The 21,919-nt window shown below is 42.0% G+C and overlaps 1 protein-coding gene across 1 annotated transcript in view; it reads left to right on the top strand.

Annotated features, from left to right (window-relative positions):
- The window catches only part of med27 (mediator complex subunit 27), a 90,391-nt gene that overhangs the window by 55,109 nt on the left and 13,363 nt on the right, over positions 1-21,919 (top strand). The window contains exon 4 of the mRNA XM_045706680.1: positions 3,147-3,240. Within this exon, the coding sequence (XP_045562636.1) occupies positions 3,147-3,240 (94 nt within the window). The remainder of the gene's footprint in view (positions 1-3,146; positions 3,241-21,919) is intronic.

Genomic DNA, 21,919 nt, shown 5'->3' with positions numbered 1-21,919 from the left:
TCACTCCTGTGTTCCAATGGCATGTGTTAGTTTGAGAAACAGACGCCTCACAAGTCCTCAACTGGCAGCTTCATTAAATAATACCCACAAAACACCAGTCTCAACATCAACAGTGAAGAGACGACTCCGGGATGCTGGCCTTCTAGGCAGAGCTGCAAAGAAAAAGCCATATCTCAGACTGGCCAATAAAAAGAAGATTAAGATGGGCAAAAGAACACAGACACTGGACAGAGGAACTCTGCCTAGAAGGCCAGCATCCCAGAGTCATCTTCACTGTTCATGTTGAGACGGGTGTTTTGCGGATACTATTTATGAAGTTGCCAGTTGAGGACTTGTGGGGCGTCTGTTTCTCAAACTAGATACTCTAATGTACTTGACTTCTTGCTCAGTTGTGCACCGGGGCCTCCCACTCTTTTTATTCTGGTTAGAGCCAGTTTGCGCTGTTCTTTGAAGGGAGTAATACACAGTGTTGTCCGAGGTCTTCAGTTTCTTGACAATTTCTCGCATGGAATTGCCTTCATTTCTCAGAACAAGAATAGACTGACATGTTTCAGAAGAAAGGTCTTTGTTTCTGGCCATTTTGAGCCAGAAACCCACAAATGCCGATGCTCCAGATACTCAACTAGTCTAAGGAAGGCCAGTTGTATTGCTTCTTTAATCAGCAAAACAGTTTTTAGCTGTGCTAACATAATTGCAAAAGGGTTTTCTAATGATCAATTAGCCTTTTAAAATTATAAACTTGGATTAGCTAACACAACGTGCCATTGGAACACAGGAGTGATGTTTGCTGATTATTGGCCTCTGTATTCCATAAAACATTCTGCCCTTTCCAGCTACAATATTCATTTACAACATTAACAATGTCTACACTGTATTTCTGATCAATTTGATGTTATTTTAATGGACAAAAAATGTGTTTCTCTTTCAAAAACAAGGACATTTCTAAGTGACCCCAAACTTTTGAACGGTAGTGTATATCAACTGTTACTAATGATCCTCAGCAACAACCAGCTGAAGGGAACTAACAGTAAATTGACAGTTGAATGTGTGTGGTTATTAGGCCTACTGAGGGTCGATACTGATAGTTGCTAGTATTTAACATGATAGAAAAGAGGCGGGTTGGCCTATAAATAAGACATTCGAGACTGCCCCTCCCTGCAAGTTAAAAGGCTCTACAATTTAAATACTGCATAATGACACAACATTTCATAAACTTTACTGTGGGAAAGTTATGTTGATATGCTTCAGTTTGCTGCCATATGACTGATTTCACATTTGTCTCCAGCTATTATAAGGTAGAATTTATCTAAAACAACGGTCATTTATATTTACAATTCCCTTATCCAAACTGATTACTCATTTACCTAGCTCTTATCAAGTTGTAAGTTATAGTGCATGGAGAATGCTGTTATTTCTATCGAAAAAAAAGAGAGTATATACTTTTTCCACTTGTACTTGAAACCGGCAGGTTTGCTCGACTTCATTCATGGTTTCATCTTGGGTAAAGGTAGTGGAATTATTAGGGAATTAACTCCAGGTCAGAATCTGTAGACACACCCCCATCACACCTTAATTTATTCTATCTCCACCCCAAAAGAATAGCGGGTACATAGCATTCTATTAATGAGGGGAATAAAACTATTTCATACATTTTAGAATAAGGCTGTAACCTAACAATGTTTTTAAAAAGTCAAGGGTTGTGAATACTTTCCAAAGGCAGTGTTTAGACCCCTTGACTTTTTCCACATTTTGTAAGGTTACAGCCTTATTCTAAAATATCATTAATCTACACACAATACCCCATAATGACAAAACAAAAGACATGACATTTACATAAGTATTCAGACCCTTTACTTAGTACTCTGTGAAGCACCTTTTGGCAGTGATTACAGCGTTGATTCTTCCTCTCAAGCTCTGTCAGGTTGGTGCACAGCCATTTTCAGGTCTCTCCAGAGAGGTTAGTTCGGGTTCAAGTCCGGACTCTGGTTGGGCACTTCAGAGATTGTCCCAAAGCCACTCCTGCGTTGTCTTGGCTGTGTGCTTAGGGTCGTGGTCCTGTTGGAAGGTGAACCTTCGCCCTAGTCTGAGAACCTGCTCCAGAGCACTCAGGACTTCATCAAAGATCTCTCTGTACTTTGTTCAGTTCATCTTTCCCTCGATCCTGACTCGTCTCCCAGTCCCTGCCGCTGAAAGACATCCCCTCAGCATGATGCTGCCACCAATTTGATTTGATTTGACCACCATGCTTCACCGTAGGGATGGTACCAGGTTTCCTCCAGACATGACGCTTGGCATTCAGGACAAAGAGTTCCACCTTGGTTTCATCAGACCAGAAAATCTTGTTTCTCATGGTCTGATAGTCTTTAGGTGCCTTTTGGGCAAATCCAAGCGGGCTGTCATGTGCCTTTTACTGAGGACTGGCTTCGGTCTGGCCACTCTACCATAAAGGCCTAATTGGTGGAGGATTGCAGAGATGGTTGTCCATCTGGAAGGTTCTCCCATCTCCACAGAGGAACTCTTGAGCTCTATCAGTGACCATCGGGTTCTTGGTCATCTCCCTGACCGAGGCCCTTCTCCTCGGATTGCTCAGTTTGGCCGGGCGGCCAGCTCTAGGAAGAGTCTTGGTGGTTCCAAACTTCTTCCATTTAAGAATGATAGAGGCCACTGTAACAGAATCTTGTCTCAGAGCTCTACGGACAATTCCTTCGACCTCATGGCTTGGTGTTTGCATTGGCATGCACTGTCAACTGTGGGACCTTATGTAGACAGGTATGTGCCTTTCCAAGTTATGTCCAATCAATTGAATTTACCAAAGGGGGACTCCAAGTTATAGAAACATCTCAAGGATGATCAATGTAAACAGGATGCACCTGAGCTCAATTTCGAGTCTCATAGCAAAGGGTCTGAATACTTATATAAATAAGGTGCAAAAATGTCTAAACCTGTTTTCACTTTGTCATTAGGGGGTATTGTGTGTAGATTGCTGAATAAATTGTTTTATTTAATCAATTTTAGAATAAGGCTGTAACCTAACAAAATGTAGAAAAAGTCAAGGGGTCTGAATACTTTCCAAAGGCACTGTATTGTAGTTTGAAACATTTGCAATTTCTTTTCAAAGGGTAAAAATGTACTCTGTCATCCTCCAGGTATGTGGACGACGTGATATCAAGGATCGGCAGGATGTTTCCAGACATGTCGATTGAACTCTTCCGACCCAACGGGACGTCAGCAGTACTTCTGGTAAGATTCCTCATCACCACTGGGAATCCAACACTCCTCTGGTCCAAAACTGCTTCTCACACATTCAACATCTGACCAATTATTCAAGTTTGGAAGGCCACTCCCAATATAAATATATAAAAATGCTGACCAAGATGATATTTGCATGGAGTCAGCAATATCCACAAAAGAACATGCAAGCTATGCACCTAGTCCTCAGTTTTTTTCCTTCATCGGATACCAGGATGAGTGCAGCTTCCTGTCCATGACTGCTGTCCAAAAATACAGAACCAAGGAGCTATTATGCTGTGTGCATTCTGTGACAAGAAATCCATGATAGAGGAACACTGGTTAAGTTCCTTGACTAATGATTGTCATGTGTTGAAAGGGTACTGCACATCTGACTGTTCATGCAAGAGGTAGATTATAGAGAAACATCTTCAGTCCTCCTACCAACACTAGGTTCTCCCCAGCTCTGCTTTTGCTCTGAGTTGTATTTATACGAAGTGCTTAAGCATTCGAAGAAGACTTGAACTGTTCATAATTACAGGTAGTATTAATATTTAACATGGTTCCCTGGGATGTGTGGTGGAGCTCTGCTCTACAGCAGCTACCGTCTCTTACCACAAAAAGGACCCTACAAAGTCAGTGCTTCTGACTTTTTTTTATTTTACCAGGTAAGTTGACTGAGAACACATTCTCATTTACAGCAACGACCTGGGGAATAGTTTCAGGGGAGAGGAGGGGGATGAATGAGCCAATTGTTAGCTGGGGATGATTAGGTGGTCGTGATGGTAGGAGGGCCAGATTGGGAATTTAGCCAGGACACCGGGGTTAACACCCCTACAATAAGTGCAATGGGATCTTTAATGACCTCAGAGAGTCAAGACACCCGTATAACGTCCCATCCGAAAGACAGCACCCTACCAGGGCAGTGTCTGGGGCATTAGGATATTTTTTAGACCAGAGGAAAGAGTGCCTCCTACTGGCCCTCCAACACCACTTCCAGCAGCATCTAGTCTCCCATCCAGGGACTGACCAGGACCAACCCTGCTTAGCTTCAGAAGCAAGCCAGTAGTGGGATGCAGGGTGGTATGCTGCTGGCAATGTGTGAGGAACAGCACTCTGGTCAGTCTTGCTATTTTAATCATGACCGCCAGGTCGTCAGCACTCAGCACTTTGGCCTTCCCTTTAAGTATTTTTGTATTTTATTACAGATCCCCATTAGCTGTTGCCAAGGCTACTCTTCCTGTGGTCCAAACAAGATTAAGGCAATTACATACAAAATAATACAGTACATCACACAACACATTATTACACACTACTCTACCACAACATAAAATCCATAATACAGTAATATAACAATATTACAATGTAAGTGTGTGTAGAGTGCGTGTGTTAGCGTGTCTTCACAGTCCGCGCTGTTCTCCTTATGAGGTGTAGTTTTCTTTTTTGTCTTGCATTAGTTACAGTGCCTTCAGAAAAAAATAAAATAAATGACAAGCCGAAATGTCAATAAGTATTCAACCCCATTTATGGCAAGCCTAAATAAATTCAAGAGTAAAAATGTGCTTAACAAGTTGCAAGGACTCACTCTGTGTGCAATAATAGTGTTTAACATAATTTTTGAATCACTACCTCAACTCTGTACCCCACACATACAATTATCTGTAAGGTCCCTCAGTCGAGCAGTGAATTTCGAACAGATTCAACCACAAAGACCAACACATGGCCAAATCTAACTGGAGTTTATAGGAGGTTGGTGGCACCTTCATTGGGGAGGACAGGCTCGTGGTAATGGCTGGAGTGGAATGGTATCAAACACACAGTTTCCATGTGTTTGTCATTCCATTCGCTCCGTTCCAGCCGTTATTATGAGCCGTCCTCCCCTCAGCAACCTCCACTGGTGGAGTTGCTCATCAAGAAGACAGTGAATGTTCCTGAATGGTTGAGTTACAGTTTGACTTAAATCAGCTTGAAAATCTATGGGAAGACCTGAAAATGGGTGTTTAACAATGATCAACATTTGACAGAGCTTGAAGAATTTAGACAACAATAATGGCCAATTGTTGCACAATCCAGGTTTGTAAAGCCCCTAGAGACATACCCAGAAAGACTCACAGCTGTAATCACTACCAAAGGTGATTCAAACATGTATTGACTCAGGCGTGTGAATACTTATGTAATGAGATACTTATATATTCCATTTTGAATAAATTCACAAACATTTCTAAAAACATGTTTTCACTTTGTCATTATGGGGTATTGTATGTAGATGGTGGAGAAAACACAACAAAATGTGGGATAACTCAAGAGGTATGAATACTTTCTGAAGGCACTGTACTTGATGTGGAATAGAGTTCCGTGTAGTCATGGCTCTATGTAGTACTGTGCGTTTCCCATTGTCTGTTCTGGATTTGGGGACTGTGAAGAGATCTCTCATGGCATGTCTTGTGGGGTGTGCCTTGTGGGGTATGCATGTCTGAGCTGTGTGCTAGTCATTTAAACAGATAGCTTGGTACTTTCAACATGTCAATATCTCTAACAAAGATAAGTAGTGATGCAGTCACTCTCCTCTACTTTGAGCCAGGAGAGATTGACAGGCATGTTATTGATGTTAGCTCTGTGTGTGCATTTAAAGGGCCAACCGTGCTGCTCTGAGCCAACTGTAATTTGCCTATGTCCTTCTTTGTGGCACTTGACCATATGACTGGGCAGTAGTCCAGGTGCGACAAAACTAGGGCCTGTTGGACTTGTTTTGTTGATAGCGATGTCAAGCAAGCAGAGCAGCATTTTATTACGGACAGACCTCTCCCACTCTTAGCTACCCATCAATACATTTTGACCATGACAGTTTACAATGCAGGGCTGAGCCAAGCAGTTTAGTCTCCTCAACTTGCTCCATTTCCACATTATTCATTACAAGATTCAATTGAGGTTTTGGATTTAGTGAATGATTTGTCACAAATACAATGCTATTAATGTTTTTATATTTAGGACTAAAACTGACTGCAGCTCTTTGTAGCCCATAAGACTTCTGAACAGTTAATCTAATGGCTACCCGGACAATTTACATTGACCCCCTTTATTATTTATTTATTTATCTTAATTGGTTTCAACTGACTCCCTTGAACTGGCTGTATGCACTCACTAGATCGGGGGGGCAAAGTACGGCCCACGAGACATGAAAAAATATATATATCATTTTACCACTTTTTTCCCCCCAATTTCAGGGTATCCAATTGGTAGTTAGTCTTGTCCCATCGCTGCAACTCCCATACGGACTCGGGAGAGGGGAAGGTCAAGAGCCGTGCGTCCTCTGAAACACGACCCAGCCAAGCCGCATACTCGCACATAGACACACTTTACATATGCACTGCTTCTTGACACAATGCACGCTTAACCCGGAAGCCAGCCGCACCAATGTGTTGGAGGAAACACCGTATACCTGGCGACAGTGTCAGCGTGCATGCGCCCGGGCCGCCACAGGAGTCGCTAGAGCGCGATGGGACAAGGAAATCTCGGCCTGCCAAACCCTCTCCTAACCCGGACAATGCCAATTGTGCGTCGCCTCATGGGTCTCCCAGCCACGGCCAGCTGTGAGACAGCATCGACGCATCAAATCAAAGTTTATTTGTCACGTGCGACAAATACAACAGGTGTAGACCTTACAGTGAAATGCTTACTTACAGCCTCTAACCAATAGTGCAAAAAAGGTGTTAGGTGAACGAACAATAAGTAAGTAAAGAAATAAAACAACAGTAAAAAGACAGGCTATATACAGTAGCGAGGCTACATACAGACACCGGTTAGTCAGGCTGATTGAGGTAGTATGTACATATGGTTAAAGTGACTATGCATATATGAGCACACAATGCAAATAGTCCGGGTAGCCATTTGATTATCTGTTCAGGAGTCTTATGGCTTGGGGGTAGAAACTGTTGAGAAGCCTTTTTGTCCTAGACTTGGCACTCCGGTTCCGCTTGCCATGCGGTAGTAGAGAGAACAGTCTATGACTGGGGTGGCTGGGGTCTTTGACAGTTTTTATGGCCTTCCTCTGACACCGCCTGGTGTAGAGGTCCTGAATGACAGGCAGCTTAGCCCCAGTGATGTACTGGGCCGTACGCACTAACCTCTGAAGTGCCTTGCGGTCAGAGGCCGAGCAATTGCCGTACCAGGCAGTGATGCATCAAGCACTGCAATGCAGTGTCTTAGACCTCTGCGCCACTCGGAAGGCCCCCATAAATTGATTTTAACAAATAATTAGTCCCCCAAAAAATGCGTCCCTCCGTTGAATTTCAAAATCCAATGTGGCCCTCGAGCAAAAAAGTTTGCCCACCCCTTTTTTTTATTTTATTTATTTATTTATTTATTTTTTTTATTTAATTTTTTATTTATTTTTTAGTCACCCCTGAACTAGACTCTACTCACACATACTACACTGACACTCCAACACACACGCACATGCATATTGACGCCATGCACATACATACTCACACATAGACACACTTTACATATGCTGCTGCTACTCTGTTTATAATGTATCCTGATTGCCTAGTCACGTTTACCCCTACCAACATGTACATACTGTGTTACTTCAGTTACCTCAACTACCTCGTACCACTGCACATTGACTCGGTACTGGTACTCCTTGTTTATAGCCTTGTTATTTTTCTTATTGTTACTATTTCCTTTTTTTATTTAGCATTTCATTGGAAAGACTACACCTGTTGTTTTCGGTGCATCTAACAATACAATTTGATTTGATTTGTTAAGTGTTGCAGTGATTTTACTTGTTGTGGTTGATGTGTATAGTGTTGAGTCATCAGCATACATAGACACACAGGCTTTACTCAGTGCCAGTGGCAGGTCATAAGTAAACATTTAAAAAAGTAAGGGGCCTAGACAGCTGGCCTGGGTAATGCCTGACTCTACCTGGATTATGTTGGAGAGGATTCCATTAAAGAACACCCTCTGTGTTCTGTTGGACAGGTAACTCTCCATCCACGATATAGCAGGGAATGTTAAACCATAACACATACAGTACTTTTTTCCAGCAGCACATTTTGATCGATAATGTCAAAAGCTGCACTGAAGTCTAACATAACAGCTCCCACAATCATCTTATTATCAATTTCTTTCAGCGAATCATCAGTCATTTGTGTAAGTGCCGTACATGTTGAGTTCCCTTCCCTATAAGCATGCTGAAAGTCTGTTAATTTGTTTACCGTGAAATACACTGAACAAAAATATAGACAGAACATTTAAAGTGTTGGTCCCATGTTTCATGAGCTGAAATAAAAGATCCCAGAAATGTCCCATATGCACAAAAGCTTATTTCTCTCAAATGTTGTGCACAAATTAGTTTACATCCATGTTAGTGAGCATTTCTCCTTTGCCAAGATAATCCATCCACCTGACAGGTGTGGCATATCATGAAGCTGAGTAAACAGCATGATCAGCACACAGGTGCACCTTGTGCTGGGGACAATAAAAGGTCACTCTAAAATGTGCAGTTTTGTTACACAACACAATGCCACAGATGTCTCACATTTTATAGGAGTGTGCAATTGGCATGCTGACTGCAGGAATGTCCACGAGCTGTTGCCAGATAATTGAATGTTCATGTTTCTACTATAAGCCGCCTCCAACGTCGTTTTATAGAATTTGGCAGTACATCCAACCGGCCTCACAATCTTAGACCAAGTGTAACCACGCCAGCCCAGGGCCTCCACATCCGGCTTCTTCACCTGCGGGATCGTCTGAGACCAGCCACCCGGACAGTTGATGCAACTGTGGGTTTTCCCAACCAAATCATTTCTGCACAAACTGTCAAACCGTCTCAGGGAAGCTCATCTGTGTGATCGTCATCCTCACCAGGGTCTTGACCTGACTGCAGTTCAGCGTTGTAACCAACTTCAGTGGGCAAATGCTCACCTTCACTGGCCACTGGCATGCTGGAGAAGTGTGCTCTTCATGGATGAATCCTGGTTTCAGCTGTACCGGGCAGATGGCAGACATGGTGTCGTCTGGGCGAGCGGTTTGCTGAAGTCAATGTTGAGAACAGTGTGGTGGGGTATGGTATGGGCAGGCATAAGCTATGGCAATTTGAATGCACAGAGATCCTGAGGCCCATTGGCATGCCATACATTCACTGCCATCACCTTATGTTTCAGCATGATAATGCACAGCCCAATGTCTCCAGGATCTGTACAGAATTTCTGTAATCTGAAACTGTCCCAGTTCTTCCATGGCCTGCATACTCACCAGACATGTCACCCGTTGAGCATGTTTGGGATGCTCTGGATTGACGTGTACGACAGCGCGTTCCAGTTCCCACCAACGTCCAGCAACCACTCACAGCCATTGAAGAGCAATGGGACAACATTCCACAGGCCACAATCAACAGCCTGGTCAACTACGCAATGGAGATGTCATACTGCATGAGGCTAATGGTGGTCACACCAGATACTGACTGGTTTTCTGATCCAGGCCCCTACATTTTTTTTTACAGTTTTTGTGGCCAACAGATGCATACCTGTATTCTCAGTCGTGTGAAATCCATAGATTAGGGCCTAATTTATTTCTTTAAATTGCCTGATTTCCTTATATGAACCGTAACAGTAAAATCTTTGAAGTTGTTGCGGTTATATTTTTGTTCAGTGTAGCATTGAATCTAGCTGACCGGTGGCTTCAACCATTTGTCTGTGTCTTTGCTCAATGATGCTAAGATCCCTTCATGCGCCAGTACTGTGTCCAAGGAGAGGCAGAAAGAGAGAGGCTGGCAGGGGAGAGAAAGCGACAGGAAGATTACAAATACGCCATCCAAATAATGCATATAAACCCCGGATTGCTATGTATTGGCCAGTGAGAGGCTTTGAAGCCACCGGTCAGCCATATTGGCACTCCTCAGTAGGAACAGTCCTCCATAGGAATGAATGGAATTCAATCAAATTATTTGTTGTTGTGGTGGGGAGAGTAACATTAGAAGATTCTAAAAATGATACTTTAAGGAACATTTTTGTATGTATTCTTTTTAATGTTTAGCTCAAGATCATTTTAAAGTATGCATTGTCTGTAATGTAATAAACATCGCAAAAACAATTCTAGACATAAATGCATTTCTATAGCTTCCATCATTTGTTGTACAATAATGTGGAAGTGCCAAGATGGAGTCGCGGTTGCTTTAAAACAGAGCCCCCTGTCAGTCATCTAATGTATATATAAATCAGTGCTCCATCCCCACCAACAGGGGTTCACTGGCTCACAGATGGCCCAGTTGGCAGGCTGGCAGCCCAGCCAGATCCAGTTCTACTCCCAGCCCTGTCCTCCATAGTATACCCAGGCCTCATTACCTCACCACCACCGTCACTGGCACAGCAGAGCTCAAAAGAACACAGTCATTTTAATACAAGCAACCCAAATGCCAGTTTCTTGCAGATGCATTTGTTAATGGACTGTTAGTTTTGTAACAATCATTGTGTGTGTGTTTGGCCACTGTTAAAGTTAATAATTTGTCCATCCCTTAAAGTGGGTTGTAAGGGATGGACAATCATTTTTGCGTCGCCCATCAAAGTACAATGTACTTCATTGTCAGCCGATTTTTAAAGAGAGGTTAGCTTTCGAAAAGCCCAGAATGTACGAATTAACGATTTACAAAACTGAAGGTCTTGCCTTTTGCGGTGGCGTGTCCTTGAAGGAATTTAGTGAAGAGGGGTGCACTATTGTAGAACATGACTGACAACTGACAAGCGTGTGTTCTGCTAAGGGATATCAATAGCATATAGGAACAAAGTCTACCAGGTCACCATGGGTCTCATCTGGTAACCTGTAATAGAAAATGAAAGGCCCTGTTTGTGCTGTGTTACTCGCTCTCCCCCTTTCTCTCTCTCTTCTCTCCCCATCCTCCCTTTCTCTCGTTTTCCCCTTCTCTCTCACCCCCATTTTCTTTCTCTCTCGCCCCATTTTCTCTTTCTCTCTCACCCCCTTTTCTCTCTTTCTCTCTCGCTCATTCATCCACCCTCTCTCTCTCCCTGTCTCTCGCTCTCTCTTTCTCACTCTCACATTCTGTGTTTGTAAACGGCGTCAGCAGCAAGAGGGAATGCAGCGTTAATTGGGGCGGTTGATTGAGGTCAGAGGAAAGGCTCAGCGCATGTAATCCCCTTCAGTGGCAGGCGAAGGCTAAAGGCGTCCACAGGCTTCCCATCCGAAACTGTTCGGAACAGTTCATGCATATATTATGATGACATTTTGTGACATTTTTGCTCGGTTTGGTCTTGGGCAAGGGATTTTTGGGCTGTTCGTGTACATTACATATTTTCTCGAGGCAAGACTACGCCCCTTCGTCAGTAATTGGTCAACAGCAGGGATTCTACAATAAAGTGTTGTCATTCAACGATAGTTTTCATGGACATTTTTTCACTTGAGAAATATTACACCGAACATCTTAGTTACAGTATCTTCAGAAAGTACCTTTTCCACATTTTGTTGTGTTACAGCCTGAATTAGAAATTTATTTAATGTAGATTTTCTGACACTAGCCTACACACAATCGGGCTGTCCCCGACAACAGCAACAAATATTAGTCGACAGAGAGTCATCTGTTCCTTCGCCCAATCGATTGGTCGACATTTTACAATACAGTCAACTACATGTAGGCTACTGAGCTTGTTTGATGCTTTAAGCACTGCGATGAAAAATGAAGATACAAATTTCTAAAGAGGGGGAGCCAGAGATCAATATAGCCTAACCAGAAGGAAAAAAACCTGTTCCCTACCCTCCTCTTCCCCTTGCCCGCTGCTGCTGGCCTTCACAGATTCTGCCGTTAAACTCCAGAAGGTGCGGGTAATGGACTACACCATCAGTTGGCAACGTTTTCCATTTGGTGTGCCAAGTTATCGTACCATTTCTACTGACCTGCGTGCCAGTTATTTTAGACGCAGCTTCCTGCAGTTATACTGCACTCTAACTGTAGTTATATTGCAATTATACTGCACTCTGACTGCAGTCTTTTTTCGTGAGGGAAATTATACAAATCTAAATGTAACTTCTGTTGCCATTGCCAATATTTAACAATAGCCTACATAAAGCCAACAAATAAAAACATTACAGCCCGCAAGTATAAAATATCCTGATTTTAAAATATCCTAATCATCACATTGGCTACGCGTGGCCAATCTGCCAGGAACTCGAAACATTGTATTAACTTGGTCTGGCATGAAGCTTGTGCTAGCAAACTTGCAACTTTGTATAAAATATTCTGGGCCCTCAGAGTTTCCTGTGCCAGTGAGCTCCAGACAGACACTGCTGTAGGCTGTTTACGCAAGGGATAAGAAGTAATCAGGTAGGCCTATTTTATGAAGTTTCCACCAGTTTTTCCCCTATTCATGCTGTTTACTTGCTGTTTGAGGTAAAGAAAACATTACTTTGAGAACCTCCACAATGATGGTGAGTTAAGACAATCAGAAATAGTATCAGATACCCAAATGGGCACATTTATAGGGCTACATTTGCGCGCAGGCCAGGTAGACTAGTACTACTTCTATATGCAAAAGTACACTTTTTTTCTGACAAGTGTAGTCTAGGTTGTGCGCTCTGCAAACGTGTCCACTCCTACAATGACAACTTTAAAACTGATACATTAATATATTGAATGCATTAACATAATTACCTTAACCAAACAAACATTGTAGATGATAAATGATGGGAATTAATGGTAAATGTACTACTGGTGATACTGGTGTGCCCTCCCAATGGATTAGTCCACTGACAGGCGTGAATCAGACAGGTGTCTCAAGTGCCATAATGCCTTTAAATAAATTTGCCACTTCTCGACTAAAAAAACCTTAGGCTGTTGGTCAACCATCAACAAAACAATCGACCAGTTCACTAAATGTGGTCAGCCCTAACACACCCCATAGTGTCAAAGTGGACTGGTCGATTGCGCACAACAGTAAACAGATAATCTCATAGATAACCTCACCTGAATACCATATTCATAATGTATCAAATATTGGTATAAGATACAGTAATTGTGTGACGTTGTAACTTTGCTCATACTAACTTGTTTAATTGTATAACTATAAGCTAGACAAGGCCTGTCCACATGTTCCATTTGTACATATTTCTATTACCGATAGTGGCGTTATTTTTTTGTTGTTTTATTCAAGCATGCTTACACCCAACAGAAGACTCCACTCTTACCTCCTCTCTAGTGGGTCAAAATGGCAGACTTGGCACAGAGTAACAGTTGGAGTTCTACCCTGTTACTGTCATTTTGAGCTATGGCTAGGTTAAGCAAAGCTTCTATTTTATTGAGATATTTCAAGTGTCTTTTTCATGCATTTCTAAATCAAGCCTGTGTTTTATGAACTGATTCTGGAGTGTCTTTTTCATGCATTTCTAAATCAAGCCTGTGTTTTATGAACTGATTCTGGAGTAACTCTGAACCTCATAGTTATTTATCTAGTTTAAAACGGGTCCGAAGAACCTCAAAAAGAAAAAAATACACTACATGACCAATACAAATTAATAAACAATTAAAAGCTGAAATGTCTTGAGTCAAGTATTCAACCCCTTTGTTATGACCAGCCTAAATAACTTCAGGAGTAAAAATGTGCTTAACAAATCCCATAAGTTACATGGACTCACACTGTGTGCAATAATAGTGTTTAGATATCCAGTATGAGGGTTGGCACTTAGGTTAGAATGAAAGGCGGCCGGTGCGTGGAGGAGTTCAAAAAGTACTCGCACTCAAAACCATGACAAGGAATAACCCAAGGAGTCCGAGATGATGTAAAAAATAATGTAATTAATTGAATCCATGCTCGAAATAATACAGAAAGTGCAAGGTGCTAAATAGAATGAAAAGGGAACAGAGCATACGCTTCGGCCTTATGCCTTCATCAGAGCTGTAGAAACAAATTAAGAAGACAAGTACTTAAGAAGACACACCTGCTGTGCGTAACAGGCGCAGGCCGATAGTTGATTAGAGACTGGGGAATCGGAAGTCAATGCATATTAACAAGGAATATATAGAAGAGTATCAAAAATTGGCAATTCAAATGTCACATATAATTGGAAAGAGACAACAGTCTGGGCTATATAATATCAGAAGCAATAGATATGAAATACTCAAGTAGGCGAAACATTTCTTTGTACAGCACTGTCGTAGGCATAAGGCCAAAACGTATGCTCCGTTCCTTTGTCATTTTGTTTAGCACCTTGCACTTACACCTTTTTTAATATTTCGAGCATGGATTCAATTAATTATATTATTTTTTTCCATTGCGACCTCCTTGGGTTATCCCTTTTCATGCTTTTGGGTGCGAGTACTCTTTGAATGATGTTCCAAAACATGCATATTGTTTGAAATAAGACACTAAAGTAAAACTGCAAAACATGTGGCTACTTTGAATACAAAGCATTATGATTTGGGTAAAACCAACACAACACATCACTGAGTACCACTTCATATTTTCAAGCATGGTGGTGGCTGCATCATGTTATGGGTAAGCTTGTCATCGGCAAGGACGAGGGAGTTTTTTTTAGCATAAAAATAAACAGAATAGAGCTAAGCACATGCACAATCTTAAAGGGAAACCTGATTCAGTCTTCTTTCCAACAGACACTGGGAGACAAATTCGCCTTTCAGCAGGACAATAATGTAAAACACAAGGCCAAATATATGCTGGAGCTGCTTACCAAGATGCCATTGAATGGTCTTGAGTGGCCTAGTTAAAGTTTTGACTTAAATCTGCTTGAAAATCTTTGGCAAGATTTGAAAAAGTCTAGTAATGACCAACAATCGAGGTGCAAATCTCTTTAGACTTACCCAGAAAGACTCACAGCTGTAATCGCTACCAAAGGTGATTCTAACCTGTATTGACTCAGGGGTGTGAATACTGCATCTTGATAGTTATGTTTGATGATCCTAGTTGTTTGTGGTTGCTTCTTTTGAAACATTTGAGAGGAGCAGGGGCGTGCTGTACATGGGGCTCATTCATTTAATTTTAAAGTGACCTTGTTGGGGTACCGATCTAAATTTAAAAAATGTTTTAATCCCACATCAAGGTCGCTACACCAGGAGCGGAACTGAACACCTGGGCCAAGGGGAGCGGGGCGGGCAGGCAGCGCTCCATGTGTGGAATATTGACCTGATATCCTCTGACTGGCTTAATTCTGAGGAGGAGAGAACCTCCAGGCGCTGAGGTCAGGAAAGGGAGACCAACAAACATGGCCGTCATCAAAAGATATAGCCAGCCTCAGCAAATCCTCAACAAGCAGGATCAGGTAGCAGACTGACTGGCAGCCAGGTGGGCAAATAAGGCCTGTTTTGGTGATGAAATAAATCAGTGATCCCTCTCACGCTGTTTTTTTTTAACCAGCTCAAAGAAGAAACAGATTTACTGTCAACAATTCACTCCCCCTTGTGTCACACAGCAGCATTGTTGGATTTAATTGACTTTTTCTTCAGACCAAATGATTAACTGTCAAGAGGAAAGGTTATTGTTGTTTTTTCTACCATTTGTTGCCCAGAGCCACACAAATTCAAAAAACTTGACATCATTCCTTATGGTGACATGTCAGTGGGCTAATAGTTTGGGATGTTAAATTATGAGCCTCTACGTGTCTTTGACATGTTTGCTGTGAATAGGCTATAGGATGTGAAAATGGCAGAGCATTTTATTGCAAGGCTGACTTCTCTCTTTCTCTCACTGTCTTTTTCTGTTCTCAATCTCAACTTGTCAGCTTTCTTTTTTTCCTCTCAGTACCATAGAGGACGTCAGTCACATCCAGACCCACTTGTTGCTTGGAAACTGTTCCTTTTTTTAATTGTCTCCAATTTGTTGTGTGCTCTGCTCTCTACAGTATGTGATCTGCTGCCCACTCTCTCTCTCTCTAAATAAAACGGCCCACCATCTGTGAGCCTATGCTGCAGCCACGGACAGAAATGCACTTTTCCTTTTCCTAATTAACCACACTAGGCCAGCTCATCGGGGTCCAAAGTGGAGCTCTGTTCTGCCCACTGAGTCATACTTTTAGTCTGGGCATCAGGAGAGCACTTTGTAAACGTATGAAGTATAGCTGCCTAGGTAGGGAGTCTGCTAGTCTCATTTGTAAAATATGTAATAGTAGTGTGTCAGTCATTTCAAACACGTTTGAAACCTTCAGAAAATATTAAGTAGAGAGTACCTGTGTGTAGAGAGAAGTCTTAAGACTCAATGCTTTTGCTTATTGTGGTTGGGAATATGTCCAACATAATCTGTCAAGATTTGTTCAGGAAGGAGACCCAGATCAATTCCTCATGTAAGCGTACATGCACCTGTGCGTCTATGTATGAGCGCACTGCTAGGCTTTCGTCTGTCCCATTTTCATTGGATAGACAGAGCCATTAGCTGATGGGTCTGTATTTTAGCGACTCGTTCGTGTAGGTTATGTAGTACTTTGGAGCTCCACACACACTTTCTGTTTGGACCTCCACAGAGAGAAGGCATCAAGGACTAGAACAAGGCACTATGTGAAAGGTGATTCACAATCTGCTCCCACAAATGTATCAACTGAGGCTTTTAGGAATGACAAATTGTCTAAAGTAGAGCCCGGGTCTACATTCCATGCCACATGTTCCATTGATACCGTTATATTCCTTTGGGACTGGAGAAATCTGTAGGTCTCAAATGAAAGATTACTTTATTACTTTAATGTAATAAGTACGTAAGTAGCCTAGTACTTACTAGTACTTAGTTGATGTCAATTCACCTTGGAAAAGAAAACCGAGAGGAATCCAATTGTTTACAGTACCGTTACAATCTACAGTGCATTCGGAAAGTATTCAGATCCCTTGACTTTTTCCATATTTTGTTATGTTACAGCCTTATTCTAAAATTGATTTAATATTTTTTACCCTCACCAATCTACACACAATACACCATAATGACAAAGCAAAACCTGTTTTTTTAAATTTTGCAAATTTAACCGAAAATATCAATTTTACATAAGTATTCAGACCCTTTACTCAGTACTTTGTTGAAGCACGTTTGGCAGTGATTACAACCTCGAGTCTTGGGGTTGGGTTAAATGGGGAGGCAGGTAGCCTAGTGGTTAGAGTGTTGGACTAGTAACCGAAAGGTTTCCAGGTCGAATCCCCGAGCTGACAAGGTAAAAATCTGTCGTTCTGCCCCTGAACAAGGCAGTTAACCCCATCGTTGAAAAGAAGAATTTGTTCTTATTAACTGACTTGCGTAGTTAAAGGTAAAAAAAATAAATTTGCGTAAGAAGGCATTCAGTTGTACAACTGACTAGGTATCCCCCTTTCTTGGGTACAAGCTTGGCACACCTGTATTTGGGGAGTATCTCCCATTCTTCTCTGAAGATCCTCTCAATCTTTCAAATTCTGAACAGGTTAAAGTCCGGGCTCTGGCTGGGCCACTCAAGGACATTCAGAGACTTGTCCCGAAGCCACTCCTGCGTTGTCTTGGCTGTGTGCTTAGGGTCGTTTTCCTGTTGGAAGGTGAACCTTTGCCCCAGTCCGAGGTCCTGAGTGCTCTGGAGCAGGTTTTCATCAAGAATCTCACTGTACTCTGCTCCGTTCAGCTTTCCCGCGATCCTGACTAGTCTCCCAGTCCCTGCCTCTGAAAAACATTCCCACAGCATGATGCTGCCGCCATTATTATTAATCATTATTATTTTTTCACCTTTATTTAACCAGGTAAGTTAGTTGAGAACAAGTTATCATTTACAACTGCGACCTGGCCAAGATAAAGCAAAGCAGTGCGACACAAACAACAACACAGAGTTACACATGGAATAAACAAGCGTACAGTCAATAACACAATAGAAGAAGAAAAAATCTACATACAGTGTGTGCAAATGGCATGAGGAGGTAAGGCAATAAATAGGCCATAGTAGCAAAGTAATTACAATTTAGCAGATTAACACTGGAGGGGTAGATGAGCAGATGATGGTGTGTAAGTAGTGATACTGGTGTGCAAAAGAGCAGCAAAGTAAATAAAAACAATATGGGGATGAGGTAGGTAGATTGGGTGGGCTATTTACAGATGGACTATGTACAGCTGCAGCAATCGGGTAGCTGCTCAGATAGCTGATGTTTAAAGTTAGTGAGGGAAATGTAAGTCTCCAGCTTCTAGATTTGATTTTGGATTGCTTAACCATGGTGATGGTGCCAGGTTTCCTCCAGACGTGACGCTTGACATTCAGGCCAAAGAGTTCAATCTTGGTTTCATCAGACCAGAGAATCTTGTTTCTCATGGTCTGATAGTCCTTGAGGTGCCTTTTGGCAAACTCCAAGTGGGCTGTCATGTGCCTTTTATTGAGGAGTGGCTTCGGCTGGCAACTCTACCATGAAGGACTGATTGGTGGAGTGCTGCAGAGATGTTTGTCCTTCTGGAAGGTTCTCCCATCTCCACAGACGAACTCTGGAGCTCTGTCGGAGTGACCATCAGGTTCTTGGTCATCTCCCTGACCAAGTCCCTTCTCCCTTGATTCCTTAGTTTGGCCGGGTGGCCAGCTCTAGGAAGAGTCTTGGTGGTTCCAAACTTCTTCCATTTAAGAATGATGGACGCCACTGTGTTGTTGGGGACATTCAATACTGCAGAAAGTTTTAGGTACCCATCCCCAGATCTGTGCCTCGACACAATCCTGTCTCTGAGCTCTACGGACAATTCCTTCGACCTCATGGCTTGGATTTTGCTCTGACATGCATCAACTGTGGGACCTTATGTACAGTACCAGTCAATAGTTTGGACACACCTACTCATTCAAGAGTTGTTTCTTTATTTTTACTATTTTCTACCTTGAAGACATCAAAACTATGAAATAACATATGGAATCATGTAGTAACCAAAAGTGTTAAACAAATCAAAATATATTTTATATTTGAGATTCTTCAAAGTAGTCACTCTGCCTTGATTACAGTTTTGCACACTCTTGCTTTGCACATGCATTCTTTGCACACTCATTCTCTCAACCAGCTTCACCTAGAATGCTTTTCCAACAGTCTTGAAGGATTTCCCACATATGCTGGGCACCTGTTGGCTGCTTTTCCTTCACTCTGCGGTCCAACTCATCCCAAACCATCTCAATTGGGTTGAGGTCGGGTGATTGTGGAGCCCAGGTCATCTGATGCAGCACTCCATCACTCTCCTTCTTGGTAATATAGCCCTTACACAGCCTGGAGGTGTGTTGGGTCATTGTCCTATTGAAAAACAAATGATAGTCCCACTAAGTGCAAACTAGACGGGATGGCGTATCCCTGAAGAATACTGTGGTAGCAATGTTGGTTAAGTGTGCCTTAAATTCTAAATAAATCACTGACAGTGTCACCAGCAATGCACCCCCACACCACCACCTCCATGCTTCACGGTGGGAAGCACCGTTTACCTACTCTGCGTCTCACAAAGACATGGCTGTTGGAACCAAAAATCTCGAATTTGGACTCATCAGACCAAAGGACAGATTTCCACTGTTCTAATATCCATTGCTTGTGTTTCTTGGCACAAGCAAGTCTCTTCTTCTTATTGGTGTCCTTTAGTAGTGGTTTCTTTTCAGCTAATAGACCATGAAGGTCTCCTCTGTTCTGTTGATGTGTCTGTTACTTGAACTCTGAAACATTTTATTTGGGCTGCTATCTGAAGTGCAGTTAACTCTAATAACATTATCGTCTGCAGCAGAGGTAACTCTGTCTTCCTTTCCTGTGGCGGTCCTCATGAGAGCCAGTTTCACCATAGCGCTTGATGGTTTTTGCGACTGCACTTGAAGAAAGTTTTATAGTTCTTGAAATTAACACCATTTTCTGTTTACTACATGATTCCGTATGTGTTATTTCATAGTTTTGATGTCTTCACTATTGTAGAAAAAAATTAAGAAAAAACCTGGAATGAGTAGGTGTCCAAACTTTTGACTGGTACTGTATGTAAATAAGGTATTTCTGTTATTTATTTTAAATACATTTGCAAAAATGTCTAAAAACCTGTTTTTGCTTTGTCATTATGGGTTATTGTGTGTAGTAAGATGAGGGGGAAAAAAGTAATTTGAATCCATTTTAGAATAAGGCTGTAACATAACAAAATGTGGAAAAGGGGAAGGAGGCTGAATACTTTTTGAATGCACTGTATATCAAATCAAATGTATTTATATAGCCCTTCTTACATCAGCTGATATCTCAAAGTGCTGTACAGAAACCCAGCCTTAAACCCAAACAGCAAGCAATGCAGGTGTAGAAGCATGCCAGGTTCTTCATCCTCTAGTCAACTGTAATTTTAGCTGTTTACAAATAAATGTTTTTCTAGACTCCATATTGACTTGTGAGGTACATACATTTCTGACAACTTTGATTCGGTGTGAACCGTCCATGTAATGATGATGATTGATTTGTTGTCAATAACAAATTTTCCTGCAGAATAATTTATAAATACTGAAAAGGCTACTAAAACTACAGAAAAGGCTCTTAAAATGGAGGATTGATTTGGATTTGCTGTAGCTGAAGTGAGGTTGGTGACTGTTTGTCAGACATGGGAGAAGTCAGTACTCAGTCATTCGGTCAATGTGTACTCGAGCCTCATGTCCTGGGCCTGGCCAGGGTAAAGCAGAGCAGAGAGCCTGGGCCCTGCCTTTATAAAAGGCCTGTCGTCAGTAATGTATTCTCCCTTTGAGCACCTGTCTTGGCAAGGAGCGAGCAGGCCGCCGGAGAGGTATGACAGCCTTAGAGCCGCCTTGACACAGCCCAACCGCTAAAGACTGGAAAATGTGTTGCTGAAGAACCCTCATGAAATATGAATGGATGCTCCTGCGTTTTCTAGGCACGTTTAATCACGTCAGAGAATTTTCTAGTCCACACTCCTACGTTGAACATAAAGGGGCCTTCCAGGTCTGCAGTATTCAATTGTTTCAAAATGTATTTTGGTATGTCATCTCTCTGAAGGACTTTTTGAGAGACGTGTGTGTACTTCTCTCAGTAGTGGTTCTGGGTTGATCCACAGTTTATCCTACTTTGACTGGCCATGCAGCAAGACTTTCCTCCTCTCATCATACTGCATAAATACTGCATTTACCTAGTTAGCCTTGAACTGTTTTGGAACCATCACTGTCTTTTACTAGTCTGTGCTAACACTTAACAGGAGTACGTTTCTCTCCTTTCTACACTGTAAGTGCATTCGATGGGTTCAGGCGCTCCTTGAAATTTGTTTGCTGATCACCTCTCCAATTAGCTGGCTTACAAGAGCTGTGGAAGTGACAAGCCTTTTACAGAAGCCTCTTAGGCCATCTAACAGGACGTCTTCTGTGGAGAAACAAATTATTTTCAATGGTGATATTTTCTCCATTAATGGATTTATTCATTTATGCATGGAAGGTTGTTAGATTCTCTGTCACCGGACTTAAAAAGTGTCCTTTTGTTTTTTGTTTTGGTGTGCAGAACAATCCATCAAGTCAAATGCTTTTGAAGTGTTCGACAATGCTGGGGGGTTTTCCTCACTGCACAAATTCAAATACAGACCACAGTAAGATGACCATTTTCTCTCATAGCTTAGAGCTTACTAATCCATTATGAACTGAAACTGATCAGTTTCCATTGTATTTAGAGCTAGAAAAACCTCCAACTGGTCAACTATTTAATAAGAAACGATTTAATGAGCCATCTGAAATGACCATTGCAGAAGTCTTGGGGGCACTTCATTTTACAAAC

This window comes from Salmo salar, chromosome 24, assembly GCF_965601325.2.
Source record: "Salmo salar chromosome 24, fSalSal1, whole genome shotgun sequence".
Lineage (NCBI taxonomy): Eukaryota > Metazoa > Chordata > Actinopteri > Salmoniformes > Salmonidae > Salmo > Salmo salar.
Note: the sequence above shows the minus strand (reverse complement) of the source record. Positions and strands in the feature narration are given on the sequence as shown.